General features: G+C 42.9%; 1 protein-coding gene and 1 non-coding gene across 2 annotated transcripts in view; one reads left to right on the top strand and one right to left on the bottom strand.

The window, feature by feature from the left end:
* The first annotated feature begins 7,191 nt into the window (after positions 1 to 7,191).
* On the top strand, positions 7,192 to 7,266 carry Trnal-caa. The gene has a single exon. It is a non-coding gene; the product is annotated as a tRNA-Leu (tRNA).
* A 2,776-nt stretch (positions 7,267 to 10,042) lies between these two features.
* LOC124553397 (high affinity cGMP-specific 3',5'-cyclic phosphodiesterase 9A) overlaps positions 10,043 to 26,083 on the bottom strand; it is a 223,355-nt gene continuing 207,314 nt past the window's right edge. The window contains exons 13-14 of the mRNA XM_047127263.1: positions 16,950 to 17,173; positions 10,043 to 10,220 (exon numbers count right to left, since the gene is read on the bottom strand). Coding sequence (XP_046983219.1) covers positions 10,043 to 10,220; positions 16,950 to 17,173 — 402 coding nt within the window. The remainder of the gene's footprint in view (positions 10,221 to 16,949; positions 17,174 to 26,083) is intronic.

Genomic DNA, 26,083 nt, shown 5'->3' with positions numbered 1-26,083 from the left:
TAGATTCATTGGTAAACAACACACAGGATGGAAATGTAGGATGCATTTCACACTGTTCCAGGTACCACTGCGAAAACTGTGCTCTGGGTGGATAATCAACTGGTTCCAGGTTGTGGACATGGTGTAAGTCAAATGGTCATTAAAACTGCTCGAAGGACTGTTCTTACATTCGTCTGATTCATCCCTGTGTTACATGCAATTGCACGAGTGCTGATTGAAGGATCCCGCTTCACGTGCTGCAAGACAGCTTCCTCAAATTTCAGCGTTCTTAAAGTGCGGCGGTGTCCCTGTCCAGGTAATCTGCTAAATGACCCGTTCTCACGCAGATGTTGGTACACACCAGCAAATGTCGTATGATGCAGGATACGGCGATTAGGATATTGTAGTTGATAAACCCACTGTGCAGCTCGTCCTTTGTGGTGCACTACGTAGTACATCTACATCTATATGATTACTCTGCAATTCACGTTTGAGTGCTTGGCAGAGGGTTCATCGAATCACAATCATGCTATCTCTTCTACCATTCCACTCCCGAACAGCACGCGGGACAAACGAACATCTAAACCTTTCTGTTCGAGCTCTGATTTCTCTTATTTTATTTTGATGATCATTCCTACCTATGTAGGTTGGGCTCAACAAAATATTTAAGCATTCGGAAGAGAAAGTTGGTGATTGAAATTTCGCCGCGACGAAAAACGTCCTTGCTTTAATGGCTTCCATCCCAACTCGCGTATCATATCTGCCACACTCTCTCCCCTATTACGTGATAATACAAAACGAGCTGCCCTTTTTTGCACCCTTTCGATGTCCTCCGTCAATCCTACCTGGTAAAGGATCCTACACCGCCGAGCAATATTCTAACAGAGGACGAACGAGTGTAGTGTAAGCTATCTCTTCAGTGGACTTGATGCATCTTCTAAGTGTCCTGCCAATGAAACGCAACCTTTGGCTCGCCTTCCTCACAATATTATCTATGTGGTCTTTCCAACTGAAGTTGTTCGTAATTTTAACACCCAGGTACTTAGCTGAATTGACAGCCTTGAGAATTGTACTATTTATCGAGTAATCGAATTCCAACACATTTCATTTGGAACTTGTGTGGATCACCTCACACTTTTTGTTATTTAGCGTCAACTGCCACCTGCCACACCATACAGCAATCTTTTCTAAATCGGTTTGCAACTGATACTGGTCTTCGGATGACCTTACTAGACGGTAAATTACAGCATCATCTGCGAACAACCTAAGAGAACTGCTCAGATTGACACCCAGGTCATTTATATGGGTCAGGAACAGCAGAGGTCCCAGGACGCTTCCCTGGGGAACACCTGATATCACTTAAGTTTTACTCGATGATTTGCTGTCCATTACTACCAACCATATCAGTGTACTCACTCCAGGTGTATAGCTCCATTAGTAAACAGAGACAATGCACTACTACACTGATGGACAGCAGTTGCCTACAACTGGAAGAGCGTAATACGTCCTCTAACAACTAAAGAACGTAATACGGTTTCTAACAACTGAAGAGTGTAATACGGCCTCCACCGGTTTAAATAATCCCCGTAGGAAAAAATGACATTAGGGGAAAATATTTGTTTTGATGTCCTCTACAACCTCCCAGAGTTTGCCGGTTTAAATACCTTCCACCCTGTACATGTGCTGTAACCTAAAGCCGATGACTCACCCACGGGGGCGGCGTGCCTTGGGCAACGTAGTGGCCTTGCCGTCGGGGGCAGACGACGGCTCCGGGGTGGTGGCGCCACCCCCGCTGACGCTGACGGGGCTCCCACTGACGGTGCTGCGGCGGCGGGCGCCCGGCTGCCTGGTGGGCGTAGCCTCGCGGCTGCTGGGGTTGCTGCGGTCGCTGCCACTGCTCCCAAATGCGAAGCTCCGCAGCCTGCAAGACGCGGGAGAGGGGGTGTGAAATGTGTGTTGTATGTACGGGGCGAACATTAGTAAAACCGACAAACTGCAGCGAGGATTCCTGACTGGCCGGCCGGTGTGGCCAAGCGGTTAAAGGCGCTACAGTCTGGAACCGCGTGGCCGCTACGGTCGCAGGTTCGAATCCTGCCTCGGGCATGGATGTGTGTGATGTCCTTAGGTTAGTTAGGTTTAAGTAGTTCTAAGTTCTAGGGGACTGATGACCTTAGAAGTTAAGTCCCATAGTGCTCAGAGCCATTCCTGACTGGAAATTGAGGGAAATATTCATATGAACCTGTGTCTGGAAATGCATTGTTGCCACGGTACATGGTGCTGCTGATGAATAAAAGTTCCATGTCTGTAGCACACAGATGTCTGTTACGCAGATTGATGATGCTAGTTTTGGTAAAGGTTGTTTTGTTGGTAAAGAGGACTGATGACAGAAACTCCATAATTGTGATGGTCTGATGCAGAAATCCTTCCCATAGAGGGAAATCGGCTACTGATAACCCTTGCACTTGTATGTGATAGGCACAGCAGCGGTCGTCAGTTACGGTACACACAATCGTACTTTGGCTAATATGATGCCTGTTGCCTGCTCACACAGTCTGCCATTTTTCTGCACGTTCATCTGTGTGAAAGGGTCCGTGATTACACATAAACACAAAAAAGGCTGGAAATGTTATGTGATGTGGCCGGTGCCTGTGAGGGTACTTGTTTTCTAATAGGCGTGCTGCATCTCACAGCTTCCACCTGCCTGTTGTATACAAACACCATCTCGGCTTGTTCCCCAACTGACTACCGAACTATTCTGCTGTTTACAGTATGCTGTGTGAGTCACACAGTCTGCAACACACAAGGAACTCATGGCACGTGATCAGAGGAAGTTTCATTCCTCAGCCCCATCTATTGTGGCAATCATGCATTTCTAGACACATGTTCATAGTAGCTTTCTTCCTCGAATTCCAGTCAGGACTCTGTCCATGCAGTTTGTTGGTTATATTTATGTTCACCCCATCTCGCCCCCCCCTCTCTCATTATATATATATATATATATATATATATATATATATATATATATATATATATATATCAGCATGCAGTTTCCGGTGAATCATAGCGGACTATGGGGCGCATACGTTGGTACATGCACAATAATCACAACGTTTATATTGTCCAAGATAATGAGGCAAGTACATGTTTTTTTAAATGGGGCGCTATACATTTTTTACCATCATTCGAACGCTCTGCAAAAGACGCGTTATAGTGAAGTAACGCATGTTGCTATTGTGATTCAAACTTTGCTTAAAAGAGGGCGTATGAGGATTTACGTACGTAGCGTGGGCCGTGCATGCTGCATAGAGCACGGCAACTCATCTCGCGGGTCGCGCGAGGCGTGTTTACAGTGCGCACCCGCTCCCGACCACCTTGACCTTCAATCGTACAATATTTCCCAGCGTCTTTTAAGCGAAGTTTGAATCACAATAGCAACATGCGTTACATCGCTATACGCATCTTTTCCAGAGCATTCAAATGATGGTAAAAAAAAGTATAGCGTCCCTTTTAAAAACATGTACTTGTCTCATTATCTCGGTCAATATAAACGTTTTGAGTATTGTGCATGTACCAAAGTATGTGCCCCATAGTCGGCTATGATTCACCGAACACCGCTTGTCTATACTTGCAATCGCCCCCGGAAGAATGGCAGTGTTACGTCTTACACGACTCAGCCTGTGTGTGTGTGTGTGTGTCTATATATATATACAGGGTGAGTCACCTAACGTTACCGCTGGATATATTTCGTAAACCACATCAAATACTGACGAACCGATTCCACAGACCGAACGCGAGGAGAGGGGCTAGTGTAATTGGTTAATACAAACCATACAAAAATGCACGGAAGTATGTTTTTTAACACAAACCTACGTTTTTTTAAATGGAACCACGTTAGTTATGTTAGCACATCTGAACATATAAACAAATACTTAATCAGTGCCTAAAGTTGACACTTGAAACCTCTGGACGTTCAGTTGCGTGTTGTAACAAACACGGGCCACGGTCGGCGAGCAGCATCTGCAGGGACATGTTTACGATGACGACCGTGTTTACGAGTGTGGCTGTAGTGCACTGTTGTGGTTTGGTCTAGCTGTCGCAGTGTCCGCACGTAGCGCTTGCTGCTATTGTTATTCTGCATTCGTCTCCGCACGCAGACCAACTGTAGTACACCGTGTTACCAGACGTCTGTGATAGTGTAGTGTTGTAGGAACTGTGACCATGGTGTATCGAACTCTGAAAAGGTGGAATGATACTCATCTATGGCGAGTGTCGACGAAATGCAGCTGAAGCCTGCAGGGTGTATGCAGAACGGTACCCGGACAGAGAGCATCCAACGTGCCGCACATTGCAAAACATCTACCGCCGACTGTATGCAACAGGTATGGTCGTAGCACGTAAACGGGTCCGTAACAGGCCCGTCAAAGGAGAAGCGGGTGCAGTTGGTGTGTTAGCTGCTGTTGCCATGAACCCATACATGAGTACACGGGACATTGCGAGAGCTGTTGGACTGAGTCAAAGTAGTGTCATGCGCATACTGCATCGTCACCGCTTTCACCCGTTTCATGTGTCGCTACATCAGCAACTACATGGTGATGACTTTAATCATCGAGTGCAATTCTGTCAGTGGGCATTAACAGAGAATGCGTTGCAGTTCTACCTGTTTACCGATGAAGATGGTTTCACAAACCACGGGGCAGTGATCTACAGAACATGCATTACTGGTCCGTGGACAATCCTCGCTGGCTCAGACAGGTAGAGCGACAGCGACCGTGAACTGTAAATGTATGGTGCGGAATCATTGGCGACCACCTCATTGGTCCTCACTTCATTGCAGGGGCCCAAACAGATGCAACATACATCGCGTTTCTACAGAATGATCTGCCAACGTTGCTCGAAAATGTCCCACTGGAAACGCGTCGACGTATGTGGTATCAGCATGATGGTGCACCTGCACATTCTGCAATTAACACTAGGCTGACCCTTGACAGGATGTTTGATGGGCGTTTCATAGGACATGGAGGACGCATAAATTGGCCAGCCCGTTCTCCTGATCTTATACCTCTGGACTTCTTTCTGTGGGGTACGTTAAAGGAGAATGTGTACCGTGATGTGCATACAACCCCAGAGGATATGAAACAACGTATTGTGGCAGCCTGCGGCGACATTACACCAGATGTACTGCGGCGTGTACGACATTCATTACTCCAGAGATTGCAAATGTGTGCAGCAAATGATGGCCACCACATTGAACATCTATTGGCCTGACACGTCGGGACACACTCTATTCCACTCTGTAATTGAAAACGGAAACCACGTGTGTACGTGTACCTCACCCCTCATGGTAATGTACATGTGCGTCAGTGAAAAAGACCAATAAAAAGGTGTTAGCATGTGGACGTAATGTGCTGTTCCAGTCTCTTCTGTACCTAAGGTCCATCACCGTTCCCTTTGGATCCCTACGTAATTCGGTGCTCTCCGATACACACGATCGAACAGCGGAGGAGTGGTACTCAAGCGTCACTTTTAGGTTACAATATCTCCGGATGTAATTAACATTTTACAATGCAACAAACGGCACTGATTACGTATTTGTTTATATGTTCGGATGTGCTAACAAAACTAACGGGGTTCCATTTAAAAAAAACGTAGGTTTGTGTTAAAAAAACATACTTCCGCGCATTTTTTTATGGTTTGTATTAACCAATTACACTAGCCCCTCTCCTCACGTTCGGTCTGTGGAATCGGTTCGTCAGTATTTGATGTGGTTTACGAAATATATCCAGCGGTAATGTTAGGTGACTCACCCTGTATATATAGACCCAGTGGTTGTTGCCTCCAAGGCAGAAGTGAGACTAATCTGAAAGATGACCGACTGCAATCTGTGGGCCTCCATGTTTATTGTTGTTGACACAGGTGAGTCCAGCTTCAGAGTGAAAATCTCATTCTGGAAACATCCTGCAGGCTGTGGCTAAGCCATGTCTATACTTGCAATCGCCCCCGGAAGAATGGCAGTGTTACGTCTTACACGACTCACCCTGTGTGTGTGTGTGTGTGTGTGTGTGTAAGAGAGAGATAGAGTGAGAGAGAGAGAGAGAGGGGGGGGGGGGAGGAGTTGGGTGAGGGAGAGGGGGAGGGAAATGATGCGAGGTGTGATATCATCAGGGTGTATTGTTTTTATATCTAAGGAGGTTTATTTCACAAGATATTAGTATGTTTGTTTGTCCCTGTAAAGCGATGTTGATCAGTCCATTTTGTCATATCTGTATGGAGAGTTTGGTTAAATCATTATACACACGTCACTATAAAATAAGCTGCACTCAGAAAGAAAAGGTATAGTCCAATCATTGTTGGTATGTAGGTAGATGGCACCACACGTGCCATGATTACACTTACAATTATGAAGGATCAACACATATTGTGCAAAACAGCCACAAAATGTACATGTTAGTATGCTGTCGGACCATCGTGGTTGTGAATACAAGCATCGAGATATCACAGCATGGTATTGTACAGGACTCGGATTTAGCTCTGTGATACTTCATCCCATGCTGCTTACAATTGGATATACAGATACCACAGACTGGTGGGTGGGCGTGGAGTCCTGACAGTCTGCTCCATGGCTCCCCACACATTCTCAATTGTGAAGAATAAGGCGACACTGCTGGCCATCGCAGAGTATCGACAGCTGCCTGGTAGTAGGTGACAGCAGTATGAGGATGAGGGCTGTCTTGTTGAAATAGGGGATGGATGTGGGCATTGATGAAGAGCACTACCATGCAACTGTCACGGAACCTGTTTGAAACACCAATGGTGAGTGAGCACCAAGGATGTTGCACCCCACAAAATCACAGAAGATTGTGGGACGTGTGGGGGAGACCAGGAATCATTCTTCGTGGCGCCCTCCACTATGCCTCCTGACATGTACCCAGTGGTTGTTGCCTCCAAGGCAGAAGTGAGACTCATCTGAAACATGACCCACTGCAATCTGTGGGCCTCCATGTTTATTGTTGCTGACACAGGTGAGTCCAGCTTCAGAGTGAAAATCTCATTCTGGAAACATCCTGCAGGCTGTGGCTAAGCCATGTCTCCGCAATATCCTTTCTTTCAGGACTGCTAGTTCTGCAAGGTTCGCAGGAGAGCTTCTGTAAAGTTTGGAAGGTATTAGATGAGGTACTGGCAGAAGTAAAGCTGTGAGAACGCGGTGTGAGTCGTGGTTGGGTAGCTCAGTTGGTAGAGCACTTGCCTGCAAAAGGCAAAGGTCCCGAGTTCGAGTCTCGGTCCGACACACAGTTTTAATCTGCCAGGAAGTTTCAAATCAGCGCACACTCTGCTGCAGAGTGAAAATCTCATTCTGGAATGCTACTGGTTTGCATATCAAAGTGAATTCGGTGCTTCTTTCATGTCGCCTTAATAGTGTCACAATTTCACTTTCTAGAAGTGCACCTTTTTTGTCACATATTGTAGAATACAATATGTAGATAAATTTACAATGTAATTCAACAGTCTAGAAATTGTAATTATGCATTAGTGTAATCTCCGCAGTGTAACTAAAATAGTCTTGTATGTTTATATACAGGAAACATGAATTCTACAAAAAACTTTTTACTCCTTAAAAAAAATTACTTTTATATTTTCTACATATTTGCAAACTGTATTGTATTTGAAGTTACTGATTGTATTTCATGTCTGTGACATTGTTTTGAAAAGTAATTTAAAAAATAGCTTTCTTTCATGAATAATTCATACATCAGTTTGTATGTAAAAGAATCAACATGTCATTGCAGCATCTTCGAGTGACCATGTACGTTGTTGTATTGCTGGTCACTTGGCTCTGACGTGTCGAGTTGAAAAAGTTGTCAAGTCATGGCACAAAGAACCGGTAAGTTTTTATTTGTTCAAGGACTGTAAATTATGATGGCTTGAAGATATGAAATTTATAATGTTTATTAAAAATTAATGTGAAGACAAAGTTATCAGCAATATCTACACTATTTTGTCATGCATATTCCAAAATTAAAACCTGAATTCCTCTCACAAGAACAAGAAGTGTACCACTAAACAGAGTGCCAACAAATAATTCATCAATCTGCAGATGAGTTCCAAAAGTTGTATACAAACAATTAACTTTTGTTTTCCTACCTAAAATTTTCCCATTCTGATATACATCTTTTATGGAAACATAAAACTAGCAAAATTTTACAAAGTTTGTTAGGTTTTAACACTACAGATATTGCAGTCACTGGATCAAGGAGACATGTTAGACAGAGATCTATACTTCTACAATTCTTGTTGTTTCAATGCAGTTATGTTACCTCAATTCCTTCCATCATTTTAGTGATAAGACTACCTTGCCATTCTGCAATTATGTTACCTCAACCGCTTCCATCATTTTGGTTTAGATTAGAGAGATTAGATTAGATTAGTACTTGCTCCATAGATCATGAATACGACACTTCGTAATGATGTGGATCATGTCAGGTTAATAAAAGGTGTCTATACAAGATATTACATTATACAATTTTTTTTTTTGAGATTGAGAAATTACCCACTTACTATATGCCATTAAGAAATTCTTTTAATTTCCTTTTAAATGCTATATGGCTATCTGTCAGACTTTTGATGCTATTAGGTAAGTGACCAAAGACTTTTGTAGCAGCATAATTTACCCCCTTCTGAGCCAAAGTTAGATTTAACCTTGAGTAGTGAAGATCATTGTTAATAACAAATTTCATAAGTGAATATATATATTGTGAGGCTACAGTAAAGATCTCTAGCTCTTTAAATAAGTGTCTGCAGGATGATCTTGGATGAGCTCCAGCAATTATTCTTATTACACGCTTTTGTGCAATGAACACTCTTTTACTCAATGATGAGTTACCCCAGAATATGATGCCATATGAAATCAGAGAATGAAAATAGGCATGGTAAGCTAATTTACTGAGATGTATATCGCCAAAATTTGCAATGACCCTAACAGCATAAATAGCTGAACTCAGACGTTTCAGCAGATCCTCAGTGTGTTTTTTCCAGTTCAACCCCTCATCAATGCATACACCTAGAAATTTTGAATATTCTACCTTAGCTACCAATTTCTGATCGAAGTCTATATTTATTAATGGGGTCATTCCATTTACTGTGTGGAACTGTATATACTGTGTTTTGTCAAAGTTTAATGAGAGCCCATTTGCAGAGAACCACTTAATGATTTTCTGAAAAACATCGTTAACAATTTCACCAGTTAATTCTTGTCTGTCGGGTGTGATAGCTATACTTGTATCATCGGCAAAAAGTACCAGCTTTGCATCTTTGTGAATATAGAATGGCAAGTCATTAATATATATTAAGAACAGCAGAGGACCCAAGACCGAACCTTGCGGCACCCCATTCTCGATTGATCCCCAGTTTGAGAAATCACCAGTTTTTTGCATATTATGTGGACTGTTTATTTCAACTTTCTGCACTCTTCCAGTTAGGTATGATTTAAACCATTTGAGCACTGTCCCATTCATACCACAGTACTTGAGCTTATCTAGAAGTATTCCACGATTTACACAATGAAAAGCCTTTGATAGATCACAAAATATCCCATCAGGTGACTTCCAGTTACTCAGAGCATTTAATATTTCATTAGTGAAAGTATATGTAGCATTTTCCGTTGAAAAACTCTTCTGGAAACCAAACTGACACTTTGTTAAAACTTTATTTTTACAAAGGTGTGAAGCTACTCTACAATACATTACTTTTTCCAGAATTTTGGATAAGGCAGTCATAAGAGAGATTGGGCTACCAACCATGCCATTCTTTTACAGTCACTGCCGATTGGATGAGGAAGGTGTTGCTCCGTGGCGATCTCCGAATGGAAGGCTGCTAGTTGGTGTCAGGAAACGTGGGCAAGCTATATGGATGCACACGGGTGATGACTGCATTGGACGGAGGTCGATGTTGGATGGATGAAGAGTCATTCCTGGGGTGGGGGTACTGCTTGCTCTCACCTTTCCCCAGAAGTCAGGTAACTGGAGGTGACTCAAAGGGCTGAGTGTAGAGCAGGTCAGAGATGAATCACTCACCTGGCCAGTATGGAGGGCTTGGCGTGCCCTTGCGCCCTGTCAGAGGGTGTGCCTTGAGTGCTAGCAGCAGCCGAGTAGTCGGTGACTGTCTGGGTTGCGGGTGCCGGAGGGTTCTCCTCGGCCTCGTCCGGTGGCAGCGGGCCCTGGCGGCGGCTGTCTAGCGAGGACCGGCCACTGGAAAACGAGAGGCAAGACTACCTCACCCACTCGTGGACCACTTAGGCAAGGATGTTTGCCAAGTCACACTAGTGGAGACTCTCTGCGTTGGTATCATCTTTACTCCTCACAGTTTCCTTTCTAGCAGATTACTGTTTCATGCAGACACTAGTAATTTGTTACATGAGGTGGATAATAATCTGAAAATCAGGTAACATAGACCAAACAGAACTGGAACAAAACGTAGTTTCTTACCTTTTCACCCTCAAATATGAAACTTTTATAGAAAGAAGTAGCAGAAAAATTCATTAACAAAAATCTTTTCAATTTCATAAAAGTAGGAACTATATCATTTCAACACAATTTTATAGAAACATAAAATTCTTATTCTAACAGTACACAAACTACATTGTTTGCTTTGTTAAAAAATAATGGAATCCCTAATAGGCTGCGTGGATGAACATCTCGGGGAGGCGTTGTGTAATATTAATAGTGATTTGTTCCTCTGGGAGCCCTCAAAACTGCAGTATGTAGTGTAAACGCCACTGTCAAATAGTATTTTACAAAAGGGTACACGGAAGCACTGTACAATCCGAAAAATACATTTGTAATTTATCTTTTCAATCTTTGCTTTGTCTTTAGTTCTGATTACATAATTCTCAATTTTTATTTTTTAAAGAGTATTTCCCTTCATTCAAACCTAGCAACTGGCTACACTAATAATGTCTGACAAAATATGGATGCATGGAGCAGACAAGCCTTTACATCACAAAAATTTCAATTTCAGCATAAATTGTAACAGTAATTTAAAAGGTAAAATTAATTAGATATTCCTGTCAGTGTTAAAATAATTGAAGTATGTGGGTGACTGTTAAATTGCAATATTAATGAAATAATTTATAAAATGTGGGAGAATAAAAAACATCAGTTGTTAAAAATGTAGAAGCTAAATGTCCTACAATACAGTAAATAATTTATATTTGTTGTGAAATAGCATAGGCAATTATATTTAATCTAAACAACAATGTATCATAATAGGCTGATCATTAGATATTTATAAATAGGTACGTGCAGGCCACTGAGTAATTGTAGTTTTAATTGTCATCCATGTCTGAGTCTGTGTATTCAATGGTGCTGTTACTACTGCAGAGACAGTGTCCATTATCTTGTGTCTGAAAAAAATAAAAGAAGAGTTGGAGGCAAAGTGCTTCACGTTATTACGAAATAAGAACCCCGATCATATTAATGCTGTTGCAAAGGTGTGCAGGTCACCCAATGTGGCCTCGAATGTAATACGACCTGCACCAAGGCGGCCCCGGACCTGCCCTGTAAGGGGCCTCTTGGCCAATGACACCAAACGCTCACTTCATTTCCATGAACATACACTACTAGCCATTAAAATTGCTACACCACAAAGATGACGTGCTACAGACATGATATCTAACCAACAGGGAGAAAATGCTGTGATATGCAAATGATTAGCTTTTCAGAGCATTCACACAAGGTTGGTGCCGGTGGCGACACCTACAACGTGCTGACACGAGGAAAGTTTCCAACCGATTTCTCATACACAAACAGCAGTTGACTGGCGTTGCCTGGTGAAACGTTGTTGTGATGCCTCGTGTAAGGAGGAGAAATGCGTACCATCACGTTTCGGACTTTGATAAAGGTCAGATTGTAGCCTATCGCGATTGCTGTTTATCATATCGCGACATTGCTGCTGGCGTTGGTCGAGATCCAATGACTGTTAGCAGAATATGGAATCGGTGGGTTCAGGAGGGTAATACGGATCACCGTGCTGGATCCCAATGGCCTCGTATCACTAGCAGTCGAGATGACAGGCATCTTATCCGCACGGCTGTAATGGATCGTGCAGCCACGTCTCGATCCCTGAGTCAACAGATGGGGACGTTTGCAAGACAACAACCATCTGCACGAACAGTTTGTGATGTTTGCAGCAGCATGGACTGTCAGTTCAGAGACCGTGGCTGCGGTTACCCTTGACGCTGCATCACAGACAGGAGCGCCTGTGATGATGTACTTGACGAGGAACCTGGGTGCACGAATGGCAAAACTTCATTTTTGCGGATGAGTCCAGATTCTGTTTACATCATCATCATGGTCGCATTCGTGTTTGGCGACATCGCGGTGAACATACATTGGAAGCGTGTATTCATCATCGCCATACTGGCGTGTCACCCGGCGTGATGCTATGGGGTGCCATTGGTTACACGTCTCGGTCACCTGTCTTTCGCATTGACAGCACTTTCAACAGTGGACGTTACATTTCAGATGTGTTATGACCCGTGGCTCTACCCTTCATTCAATTCCTGCAAAACACTACATTTCAGCAGGATAACGCAAGACCACATGTTGCAGGTCCTTACAGGCCTTTCTGCATACAGAAAATGTTCGACTGCTGCCCTGGATAGCACACTCTCCACATCTCTCACCAATTGAAAACGTCTAGTGAATGGTGATGAGCAACTGGCTCGTCAAAATACGCCAGTCACTACTCTTGATGAACTGGTGTATCGTGTTGAAGCTGCATGGGCAGCTGTACCTGTACACGCCATCCAAGCTCTGTTTGACTCAATGCCCAGGCGTATCAAGGCTGTTATTACGGCCAGAGGTTGTTGTTGTGGGTACTGATGTCTCAGGATCTATGCACCCAAATTGCATGAAAATGTAATCACATGTCAGTTCTAGTACAATATATTTGTCCAATGAATACCTGTTTATCATCTGCATTTCTTCTTGGTGTAGAAATTTTAATGACCAGTAGTGTATAAATTTTCATTATTTATTTAACAATGTCGACTTCATCGATGGCATATGGTGATGCTGTCAATCAAATCATCAGCTGAAAATATCAAAGTTTTCTAAAGTTTTGATTAAGTGGCTAAATTATAAGTAAAACATTAAGGAATAGACTCTACAGAGTGTTGTAATGATTCTGGAGTGATTACGATCCACACATCTCGCAGTACTACCCACAATTCTTCTTGCGTAGCCAGTGCTGGGTTACTGATTGGACATGGGTATTGACAGCATTCCACAAATGCTGGACTGTGGTAAGACTAAAGGAACTGGAGGGGCCAAGCTGAGGCTGTGAAATCACTGGGGTGTCTATCAAGCCAGCTGTGCAGCTGAACAGCAGTGATGTGGGACATTGTCCTATCGAAACACACCATATCCATCAGGCTAATCCAGTGCCAGTTAAGTCCCATAGTGCTCAGAGCCTCAATGCAGTGCCAGAAAGGGGTGAAGATGGCCACACGAGGGTCCACACAATGCACACCTGTCATTGGTCCCATCTGTCATTATTCCCTGCAACTGGACAATAGGGCCAAATCTGCATCATGGGAACACAGCCCAACTGTAACAGAGCAATTGTAACAGATCCACCTCCTGTCTAGGCAGTACCTTGTCAACACGTGCGATCCACAGTTTTGTGGGACAGATGCTTCTTTCGCATCTGTCCATCATCCTCAAACAACTGAAGCCACGCTTCATTGGACCCTGCTACACAGTGCCACTGTTCCATGGTCCAACGATGATGTTTTCAGGCCTGTAGCAGTATTATGATCTCTGTGTTGGGGCGTCAACAGAGAGACACAAGTCGTTCACTGGCTACCGAAGTGCATGTGATGCTCTTGTCTCCATAGACTCCTGGCAGAATCAGGTTCCTGACACTACGTATCCAAATGAGTGTCCGTCTGAATCGCAGCAGACCATGAATCGCACCATATGACTCTGAGTAGGCAACAAGACGTCTATTCACCAAAGTACCCAGATAGGAGAGTACCAGCAAAGAGAGCAATACAGAGGCTGCATAAAAATTGGCGCACCTACAGATCTGTGCAAAATGAAAAAGTCAATAAATTCATTTAGAAGCTATTCCAGACATTCACTGTAGAATTATTCGAAGCGCAAAGAAGTCTACACATAAATTGGCCCACCAGAACAGGAACATGAGAGTAGGATGATTTGCCAGTAGATATTAAAACTTGAAGGCATATCATGTGACGGTTTTGCAGCACTTACGTCTCCGGCCATCCTGATTTAGGTTTTCCGTGATTTCCCTAAATCGTTTCAGGCAAATGCCGGGATGGTTCCTTTGAAAGGGCACGGCCGATTTCCTTCCCCATCCTTCCCTAACCCGAGCTTGCGCTCCGTCTCTAATGACCTCGTTGTCGACGGGACGTTAAACACCACTAACCTAACCTAACCTTTGCAGCACTTACAGGAGGATGAATGTCAGAAACGTGAAGATTACTGCACATGGCTTTTGAATAACATCAACGATGGTTTGTTAGATCCTTTCCATTACGTCATGACTGATGAAGCTTCGTCTTTCTAGTCATGTAAATTCATAGATCACGAGATACTGGGCAACGGAGAACCATAACACTGTGTGTCAGCAACACCTCCAGCATGACAAAATTGCGTTTGGCTAGGCATAACAGGAACATGCATCATTGGGCCGATATTTTTTGACACTGCCCTCAACACGTTTGCTTATATGGTAATTTTGGATACATTTTGTGCTCAGCTCACTGAATATGAAAGACAATACCGCTTCTTCCAGCAAGATGTGGCAACGTACCGCCTGTCTAAAGTATCCCTGGAACAAGTCCATGGTGTCTTCACTGAGCAACGAAGTATCAGCTAACATTTATGGCCACTGTATTTGCTGAATCTAACAACATATGACGTTTTCCTGTGGAGACTCTTGAAAAGCAAGGTCTGTGAAACCTCCACACACAATACAGAAACCAAAAGACAATATTAGCCACGAGGCTGCCGCCATCGATATCCGAACTTTATTCGACGTGTATCTGTGTATGCTTAGATGTGTACAGTTGTGTACTGATGTTGCAGGGGATCACATTCAGTGTATTCTACAAATGAATTTTTCAGTGCATTTTTCATTGCAAATGACGGGTACGTCCACTTCAGGTCTTTGTTTTGTAGTTTCACCGCATTTTCTTTGTACACTATTGGCCATTAAAATTGATACAACAAGAAGAAATGCAGATCATAAACTGGTATTCATTGGACAAATATATTATACTAGAACTGACATGTGATTACATTTTCATGCAATATGGGTGCATAGATCCTGAGAAATCAGTACCCAGAACAATCAACTCTGGCTGTAATAACGGCCTCGATACGCCTGGGCATTGAGTCAAACAGAGCTCGGATGGCGTGTACAGGTACAGCTGCCCATGCAGCTTCAACACGATACCACAGTTCATCGAGAGTAGTGACTGGCGTATTGTGACGAGCCAGTTGGTCGGCCACCATTGATCAGACGTTTTCAGTTGGTGAGAGATCTGGAGAATGTGCTGGCCAGGGCAGCAGTCGAACTTTTTCTGTATCCAGAAAGGCCCTTACAGGACCTGCAACATGCGGTCGTGCATTATCCTGCTGAAATGTAGGGTTTTGCAGGGATGGAATGAAGGGTAGAGCCACGGGCCGTAACACATCTGAAATGTAACGTGCAATGTTCAAAGTGCCGTCAGTGCGAACAAGAGGTGACTGAGTCATGTAACCAATGGCACCACATACCATCACGCTGGCTCATACGCCAGTACGGGGATGACGAATACACACTTCCAATGTGTGTTCACCGTGATGTCGCCAAACACGGATGCGATCATCATGATGCTGTAATCAGAACCTGGATTCATCCGAAAAAATGATGTTTTGCCATTCTAGCCCCCAGGTTTGTCGTCGAGTACACCATCGCAGACGCTCTTGTCTGTGATGCAGCGTCAACGGTTACCGGAGCCATGGTCTCCGAGCTGATAGTCCATGCTGCTGCAAACGTCGTTGAACTGTTCGTGCAGATGGTTGTCGTCTTGCAAACGTCCCCATTTGTTGATTCAGGGATGGAGATGTGGCTGTATGATCCGTTACAGCCGTGCGGATAATATACCTGTCATCTCGACTGCTAGCGATACGAGGCCGTTGGGATCCAGCACGGTGTTCCGTATTACCCTGCTGAACCCACCGATTCCATATTCTGCTAATAGTCATTGGATCTCCACCAACGCGAGCAGCAATGTCGCGATACAATAAACCGCAATGGCGATAGGCTAAAATCAGACCTTTATCAAAGTTGGAAACAAGATGGTACGCATTTCTCGTTCTTACACGAGGCATCACAAAAACGTTTCACCAGGCAATGCTGGTCAACTGCTGTTTGTGTATGAGAAATCGGTTGGAGACTTTCCTCATGTCAGCACGTTGTAGGTGTCACCACCAGTGCCAACCTTGTTTGAATGCTCTGAAAAGCTAATCATTTGCATATCACAGCATCTTGTTCCTGTCGGTTAAATTTCGCGTCTGTAGGACGTCATCTTCGTGGTGCAGCAATTTTAATGGCCAGTAGTGTACTTCCACAGGCTACTTTTATGTATGCCACCCAGTATTAACAGCTACAAAAAACTTTGTGTACGAAAGCGTCCTCTGATTAGCTCTCCGCAACACCCTTCCTGCGGTGTGATGGACAGTGGAGTGGAGTGTCAGCAGGGCCCTGGAACACCTGAGTCTTCCTACCTGTGACTCCCTGGAGTGCCGCCTCCAATGCAGTGAACCTCGCCATCACTGGAGTTGTCGATGCTACATACTGCTGTCTGTCTGTAGAGCCCCATCCCAACACTGCAGAACTCAGGCCTGATGGACACGGGCATTGGATTGTCAGCAGTGGCCCCTGGTACACCCGAGTCTTCCTACCTGTGACTCCCTGGAGCGCCGCCCCCATTGCAGAGCTCTCCGCCCCCACTGGAGGCAGGCGACACCACGCTGCGCTTGCGGCCCCCATAGTACCCCACACTGCCAAACTCGCCCTCGCGGCTGCCTTTGCGACTGCCGGGGATGCTCTTCCTGCCGGTTGTTGACGTCACTGGGCCCTCAGAAGTTGCGATTTTGAATTTCAGTGTCTTCTCGCTGACCTCCACCTGCAATGGATACAAGTACACTGACTAAAATTCCTCGCAAGTGGTGACATAACACATTTATTTATTTACTTGTTTGTTTACTTGTGTCAGAAGCCTACCTTTCCACTACACCAGGGCTTAACAACTGGCCGGTTTTGAGCGCTAGTACACGCGTGTGCTCAGGCACGTGCTCGCGAGCAGGTGCAATGGGGAGGAGTAGGGAGGGAGGGGAGGGAGGGGAAATGCGCGCGCACGTTTGAATGTGATCTCGCGTTCTTAGCAGATTTAACTAGCCATCTGAATGCTTTGAACATTTCACTACAAGGTAAAGATCTGCTAATTACTCATTTCATAGATCGAATACGAGCTTTTAAAATGAAATTGACACTTTGGGTGAGTCAGCTGGAAACAGGAAACCTAGCTCATTTTCCTAAATTTTCATCCATGCAAGATGTTCACAAAGACTGTGAACGTTATTCACATAGTTTAGTCGATCAGCGCTTTCAAGATCTGACAGCACTAGACAGTGATTTTGATCTGTTCTCCTCTCCATATTCAGCGAATATTGAAGAGATTCGTCCTGAGCTGCAACTAGAAATTATTGACCTGCAGTGTGACAGAGAATACAGAGACAAATTTCAGAACAAGAAAAACATTTTGGAATTTTACAGACACTTCCCTCAGGATAGATTTCCTCGTCTGCACAAACTGGCGGCTACAATAATATCAATGTTCGGTTCCATGTTTATTTGTGAACAACTGTTCTCTGCAATTAAATGTAACAAGACGCGCCTGAGAAACGCATTGTCTGATCGAAATTTAAACTGCACGCTGCGCCTAAAACGCACAAGAACAATTACTCCGAACATAGACGCAATTTTAAAGGGCAAAAAGTACAAGACAACCGAGAATCCCACACTTCAGTGACACCTTTTATTGTGTAACAGTTCACAAATTAATACGAATGTAGAGGCATACGCTAAGCTAATAAAATTATGTGGCACGTGTACAATCTCCTTTATTTGTTTCATTTGTCACAGTAATAACTCGTGAGTGCTATCCCTGTAGGTGGCCGCGAATTTACATCGACTGGCGGCAGCTGTTGTGTGTGCCCCACGTGACTCTCCCCACTCTCCGCTCTGGTCCGGTAGGGGGGGTTGCGTGCTCGCGCTGCTCCGTGCTCGCGCCTTGCTGCTCACAGCTTGCTCCGCGAGTACGTATGTTGTGAAGCCCTGCACTACACCATTGTAAACAGCATAGAGATATTTAGAAAAGGAACATTCAGATATATCACTGACCATATGTGCAAATCAGATGACATGTGTCCAAAACTGAACCACACACAGGGCAAAGCCATTTGCAAGCATGAGGTCCCACACTGAACAAGCAAGCAGACGAAGAGGGGACTGCCAAAGATGTTCCGTAGTTCATGGTAAATGGTAAATGATAACAGCCAAACAGTTTCAGGATAAAGATTTATTAAAATCCTTGACCACGGTTTCGGTACATCTAAATATACCTCCATCAGAAGTAAAATACACTAAAATCACATCCTGCAGTGGAGATACATAAAACAATTGTGCCAAAGGTGTCGTCAGTAGTTAAAACATCATCTCCATTTGTACAACATAATTATGGACAGAGGTTCGATGCGAACACAGCATAGCATCAGTACTTCCCCTGTCAACTGTTTTCAGGATTTTAAATGAGATGGTCAAGGATTATAATAAATTTTTATCCTGCAACTGTATGGCTGTTATCATTTACCGTGAAGAATTTCAACACTTGCTCTTTCAACCATGTTTAAAATCTTGTGCCACAGTTTGTTATTCTCCATACACACATTTGCTATCCTATGATGCCAAATTTTCAGGCCGGAACCACACGGCTGCTACGGTCGCAGGTTCGAATCCTGCCTCGGGCATGGATGTGAGTCACGTCCTTAGGTTAGTTAGGTTTAAGTATTTCTATGTCTTTGGGACTGAGGACCTCAAATGTTAAGTCCCATAGTGCTTAGAGCCATTTGAACCATTTGATGCCAAACCTCACGGTGAAAGGGAGGTCTTCAGCCAGCCAACACCAGTCGTTAACCAGTCTTTGTGACCAGCTGGAAGATGTTTTCGCACTTCCATTCAACGTTGTCTGGATTTCCATCGAAAAAGTCTTGCATTGTCTATAAGGAACTTCAAAGGTTCTGCTTTTCAAAGGAAACTTTTTCTTGATTTGAGCCTAGGCTGGGCATGGTCACAGAGTAGGTGATCTTCAACTTTCTCAGCCTTTAGTCATTCATGATTGGTGGCAATTTCTCAACGAATACTTGGATGCACGATACAGGCAAGACAGTAAGTCTTGTGAACAGTGGTAGGTTTTAAGTGTCCTGTGGGCAGCGTACAAGCTACATACACAGTAGGGTCCAAAATTTTCGCATGAAATGAGTTATATCAAACATGGAAGACATAGTGTGCTGCAGAACAGCACAGTGACAAAGCAGCAATTCTAAGAGCTTGGGGCTTAGTTCCTCAGTTTAGGCCCCTTGACTTTCTCAAGATGTTGTTTGAAGTATTGGCGTTCTGTCTGACGCGGGAACATATCACAATATATGAAAATATGGGTAAAATGAAGATTCTTTCATCGGTTGGATATGCAGTGATTTATTTATTTACTTTTTTTTGTAAACTTCTCCAGATTCTTATGTTAGACCTGTAATAATGCATTTCACACTTCTACAAAGTATCAGAATTGCTGAGAAATTCTGCCTCATTCAAGACACCATTTGGTTACTTTTATTTTAGCACAACATGTTCCAGCACATTCTGTGCTATATTCAGTGTGATTTTTATTATTCTTTATGAAGTTTATTATGAAACGTTAACATCTTACGGACGCTATGTGAATTTTGACCTAACACTAGTTACATGTCCAAGGAGTGATTATTAGGCATTGAAAATCACATTATTTTACATACACCTGAAGACACTTGTCACAGACTGGAGGTATTATTTAGGACTGCGCTAACTGGAAATTGTTCAAAGTATGATTATATTAATAAATACAGGTTGTCCGAGCAGGAATGGTCAATACTCAGGGATATGACAGGAATTATCATTCGAAGCACAATAGTCTAGTAAAAATCGGCTGTAAAATGCAAACCTTGTTGTTGTTGTTGCTGTGGTCTTCAGTCCTGAGACTGGTTTGATGCAGCTCTCCATGCTACTCTATCCTGTGCAAGCTTCATCATCTCCCAGTACCTACCGCAACCTACATCCTTCTGAATATGCTTAGCGTATTCATCTCTTGGTCTCCCTCTACGGTTTTTACCCTCCACGCTGCCCTCCAATACTAAATTGGTGATACCTTGATGCCTCAGAACATGTCCTACCAACCGATCCCTTCTTCTGGTCAAGTTGTGCCACAAGCTCCTCTTCTCCCCAATCCTATTCAATACCTCCTCATTAGTTATGTGATCTACCCATCTAATCTTCAGCATTCTTCTGTAGCACCATATTTCGAATGCTTCTATTCTCTTCTTGTCCATACATGGCTACACTCCATACAAATTCTTTCAGAAACGACTTCCTGACACTTAAATCAATACTCGATGTCAACAAATTTCTCTTCTTTCAAAACGCTTTCCTTGCCATTGCCAGTCTACACTTTCTATCCTCTCTACTTCGACCATCATCAGTTATTTTGCTCCCCAAATAGCAAAATTCCTTTACTGCTCTAAGTGTCTCATTTCCTAATCTAATTCCCTTAACATCACCCGATTTAATTCGACTACATTCCATTATCTTCGTTTTGCTTTTGTTGATGTTCATCTTATATCCTCCTTTCAAGACACTGTCCATTCCGTTCAACTGCTCTTCCAAGTCCTTTGCTGTCTCTGACAGAATTACAATGTCATCGGCGAACCTTAAAGTTTTTATTTCTTCCCCATGGATTTTAATACCTACTCCGAATTTTTCTTTTATTTCCTTCACTGCTTGCTCAATATACAGATTGAATAACATCGGGGAGAGGCTACAGCCCTGTCTCACTCCCTTCCCAACCGTTGCCTCCCTTTCATGCCCCTCGACTCTTATAACTGCCATCTGCTGTCTGTACAAATTGTAAATAGCCTTTCACTCCCTGTATTTTGCCCCTGCCACCTTCAGAATTTGAAAGAGAGTATTCCAGTCAACATTGTCAAAAGCTTTCTCTAAGTCTACAAATGCTAGAAATGCAGGTTTGCCTTTCCTTAATCTAGCTTCTAAGATAAGTCGTAGGGTCAGTATTTCCTCATGTGTTCCCATATTTCTACGGAATCCAAATTGATCTTCCCTGATGTCAGCTTCGACCAGTTTTTCGATTTGTCTGTAAAGAATTCGCATTAGTATTTTGCGGCCCTGACTTATTAAACTGACAGTTCAGTAATTTTCACATCTGTCAACGCCTGCTTTCTTTGGGATTGGAATTATTATATTCTTCTTGAAGCCTGAGGGTATTTCACCTGTCTCATATATCTTGCTCACCACATGGTAGAGTTTTGTCAGGACTGGCTCTCCCAAGGCTGTCAGTAGTTCTAACGGAATGTTGTCTACTCCCGGGGCCTTGTTTCGACTTAGGTCTTTCAGTGCTCTGCCAAACTCTTCACGCACTATCGTATCTCCCATTTCATCTTCATCTACATCCTCTTCCCTTTCTATAACGCTGCCCTCAAGTATATTGCCCTTGTATAGTCCCGCTATATACTCCTTCCACCTTTCTGCTTTCCCTTCTTCGCTTACCTTACATACCTTAAGAGTTATGAATGCTTCTCCATCTTGATACAGCGAGACACATTTCTTATACTGCCAGCTATTTGCTTTCCATACCTTTAGAGGAGGTAGTATGGACTGTAACAAGATAAAAAGTCCACTGAATGTGGCCTCAAGAGGAGATATGAGCACCTCATCCTCTTTGTTGCTGTGAAACATACTTTCTACTGGACAAGTGGTCACAGCTGTTAGGTATGCGTTGTAGAGCCCATGTTTACTAGACATTTTGGTTGCAAATCGCCATTCCTATCACAGCCCTGAACACTGGCCATTCCTGCTGGGACACCCTGTATGGTTGATGGAGATCTTGGATATCTATACAGACTTTTGATGCAATTATGTAGGTGTTAATTGATTCTTACTGATTTTTGGTAAAACTTCAATGTATTTATAAATAAAATGCACAAAATTGTGGATGTTCTATAGTATTAAATTATTTACTTTACCAGGTTTTGGTTTACAACACTGTCATCAGACTGTAAGCCAAAAAGCGGTTTACTAAATAAATTAGTTATTATTACTGTTATTAATTTGTCCATAGTACACGATTCAACATCTCCCCCAAAACAGATATGACTGTAAAATAACATTTTCTACGAATAATAACTTGCAAAATAATCTTATTGACAATTTGAAACTAATGCACTGTACCTTGCAAAACTCATGTGTGTACAGAATTAGCTGTGACACATGCCAGGTCTATTATATATTATGAAGAGGGTGAACAATTGCAGTTAGACATAAACAACATTACTTAGCAAAAGTGTACAGATATGTAACTCATCCTTTGCTGATCACCTATTATTTAAAGGCCACAAGCATAAAGAAGTTCAATGGCATCAGCATTCTACATACAGAGAAGAAAGACTGCAGACTTGGTATCCTTGAAGAATTAGAAACTGTCAAAGATCTTCTTTTAATGGCGGTTTCGTTCTGAATGAACAGTTGCAGTTATGTCATAAAAATATCTTCAATGGTATAAAGCCCCTGCTTAAAAATGACAAAATTAAATCTTCTTTTTCCTCAGAATAGACTCTAAAATATCATCTTCTTCTCTCTCTTTTCGTTTATTACATTATAATTGTTTTCATACAAAATGTATAGAATCATTGCTGTTGCATTATTCTGTGTACGTATCTATTTGCATAATACTGACTATTGACTTATGAGATGAACAGTTATATGCTGTTTAAAATATTTTTGTTAATGTAAGCAGCTGATTATTTTTTATTGCCAGTAGATGGAGGAACTTGTTTCACGTACATAATTTCCTCCTGTGAGGCTCATGGTCTAATGCCAACTCCAATGCTTGTTTGCTGTTACAGCCCTTATGGTGTATAGTGTGCTACGCCATGTAGCTGTAATTTTAGTGACAATTACCAATTTTATGATAGTTGTAATGTCTGTAGTTTTGATATGTTTTATATATTATCTTCTCATGAAGTATTTTATGAGACGAAAGCATTTTTCTGGTAAATCTGTTCACCTGTTAGTACATGCGAGTAGAGTGTTTAATAAATCTACTCAGTAAAATAGACATCCATTCTTGCTTTTCCTTTGTGTCAATTGTTTGTTATGTTTTTAGGTAATAGTTTAGATTTTCTGATAATGTCACTCATAATCAGTGTCAAGACCATGTTAATGTAAAATCTTATTGCAACCGGTCAGCTGTGTTTCAAAATTCACGTTACTACTACTACTACTATTAAGTTGTTGGAGATGTAGTCCACCTATGCAACTAACTAAAAAGATATTTGTTTCTATTCCTAATGCATTTGGCTTCCTTTTATTTATGAATAATGCTTAGTGGTCTGTGATAAATATTTATTGTACACTACTGGACATTAAAATTGCTGCACCACGAAGATCATGTACTAGAGAAGCGAAATTTAACCGGCAGGAAGGAGATGCTATGATATGCAAATGATTAGCTTTTCAGACCATTCACACAAGGTTGGCACAGGTGGCGACACCTACAACATGCTGACATGAGGAAAGTTTCCAACCGATTTGCTGTGATGCCTCATGTAAGAAGGAGAAATGCATACCATCACGTTTCCGACTCTTATAAAGATCGGATTGTAGCCTATCGCGATTGCGGTTTATTGTATCGCGACATTGCTGCTCGCGTTGGTCGAGATCCAATGACTGTTAGCAGAATATGGAATCGGTGGGTTCAGGAGGGTAATACGGAACGCCGTGCTGGATCCCAACGGCCTCGTATCACTAGCAGTCGAGATGACAGGCAGCTTATCTGCATGGCTGTAACGGATCGTGCAGCCACATCTCGATCCCCGAGTCAACAGATGGGGACGTTTGCAAGACAACAACCATCTGCACGAACAGTTCGATGACGTTTGCAGCAGCATGGACTATCAGCTTGGAGATCGTGGCTGCGGTTACCCTTGACGCTGCATCACAGACAGGAGTACCTGCGATGGTGTACTCAACGACGAACCTGGGTGCACGAATGGCAAAACGTCATTTTTTCGGATGAACCCAGGTTCTGTTTACAGAATCATGGTGGTCACATCCGTGTTTGGCGACATCGTGGTCAACGTACATTGGAAGCGTGTATTCCTCATTGCCTTACTGGCTTGTCACCTGGCATGATGGTATGGGGTGCCATTGGTTACACGTCTTGGTCACCTCTTGTTCGCACTGACGGCACTTTGAACAGTGGACGTTACATTGCAGATGTGTTACGAGCCCTGCGAAATCCTACATTTCAGCAGGATAATACACGACCGCATGTTGGTGGTCCCGTACGGGCCTTTCTGGATACAGAAAATGTTCAACTGCTGCCCTGGCCAGCACATTCTCCAGATCTCTCACCAACTGAAAACATCTGGTCAATGGTGGCCGAGCAACTGGCTCGTCACAATACACCAGTCACTACTCTCGATGAACTGTGGTATCGTGTTGAAGCTGCATGGGCAGCTGTACCTGTACACGCCATCCGAGCTCTGTCTGACTCAATGCCCAGGCGTATCAAGGCCGTTATTACGGCCAGAGATGGTTGTTCTGAGTACTGATTTCTCAGGATCTATGCACCCTGATTCCGTGTAAATGTAATCACATGTCAGTTCTAGTATAATATATTTGTCCGTTTATCATCTGCATTTGTTCTTGGTGTAACAATTTTAATGGCCAGTAGTGTAAGATTACAATAATCGTGTTGCATAATGTTTAAAGATATATATTACAGTTTTTTGTCATATAAGAAAGAACTGTTTGGAGTCCATGTTTCATAAGACTAAACTACTGTTTGGTTCCACTTACCATTTTTTGGGATCTTGTTATTGAATGCATGTTGCACTGGAACTGCACTCCAATGGCCAGTGTGCACCATGATGCCACATTTTTAGCCTCTTTGAGCATATTGCACCTTAACACTTCATTTCCACTGTGTGTTTCGTTAGAAAGGTGTGGCGATCATCTGTATTTACTGTTTATTTAGGTTTTACAGGTCAGTAACATCAAAGACTTAGGGTACAGTAATTTAACCCTTTCGTGGGCAAAATTATTGAGCAATTTTTTTTTAGTGAATGGAGAGCTGATAGTAGTTAGGAGATAGGTATATTTATCAAACAGAATGTCAAATTTGTTACAACTGTGAAGGTGAGGTCACACAACAAGGTGGGAAGTATTCTTCCCACTGCCCTTCCTTGGAGTTAAACGACAGTACATGTCATATTTATTTTATAAATTTACTTCTTTTGTTAAAACGATTGTTCACAGTTACTTGCCATGAAATTTTCTGAAACATGGGTCTATGCAAAGTGGTATTTGACAATATGTACAAACACGAGTGCTCTTTTCCGCAGCTTTGGTACTACCATGACGGCACATCCAGTAGGTTTCTCCTAAAATAGGTTGACGCTCCACTACAGCCACATAACGAACATCTTCAGGTACTTTACCCCTTTTTGCCAGAAAGACAGGTTTTTGTCCACGCCTTTTTCGGGATGAGAAGCCAGCGATCAGTTGTCTGGCTAGATGCAGCTGATCATGCTGCCCACTTTCTCTTTTACTTATTTTCCGCATGATAAAACTGTTCACTGCAGCAACGTCCACCAGGAAATAAAATATTCTGTGCCACCATTTTACAGAACGTATGACAATAGCATACCTT

The sequence above is a fragment of the Schistocerca americana genome, chromosome 11 (genome assembly GCF_021461395.2).
Source record: "Schistocerca americana isolate TAMUIC-IGC-003095 chromosome 11, iqSchAmer2.1, whole genome shotgun sequence".
Classification (NCBI taxonomy): Eukaryota; Metazoa; Arthropoda; class Insecta; order Orthoptera; family Acrididae; genus Schistocerca; species Schistocerca americana.
This window is presented reverse-complemented; position numbering and strand designations above follow the sequence as displayed.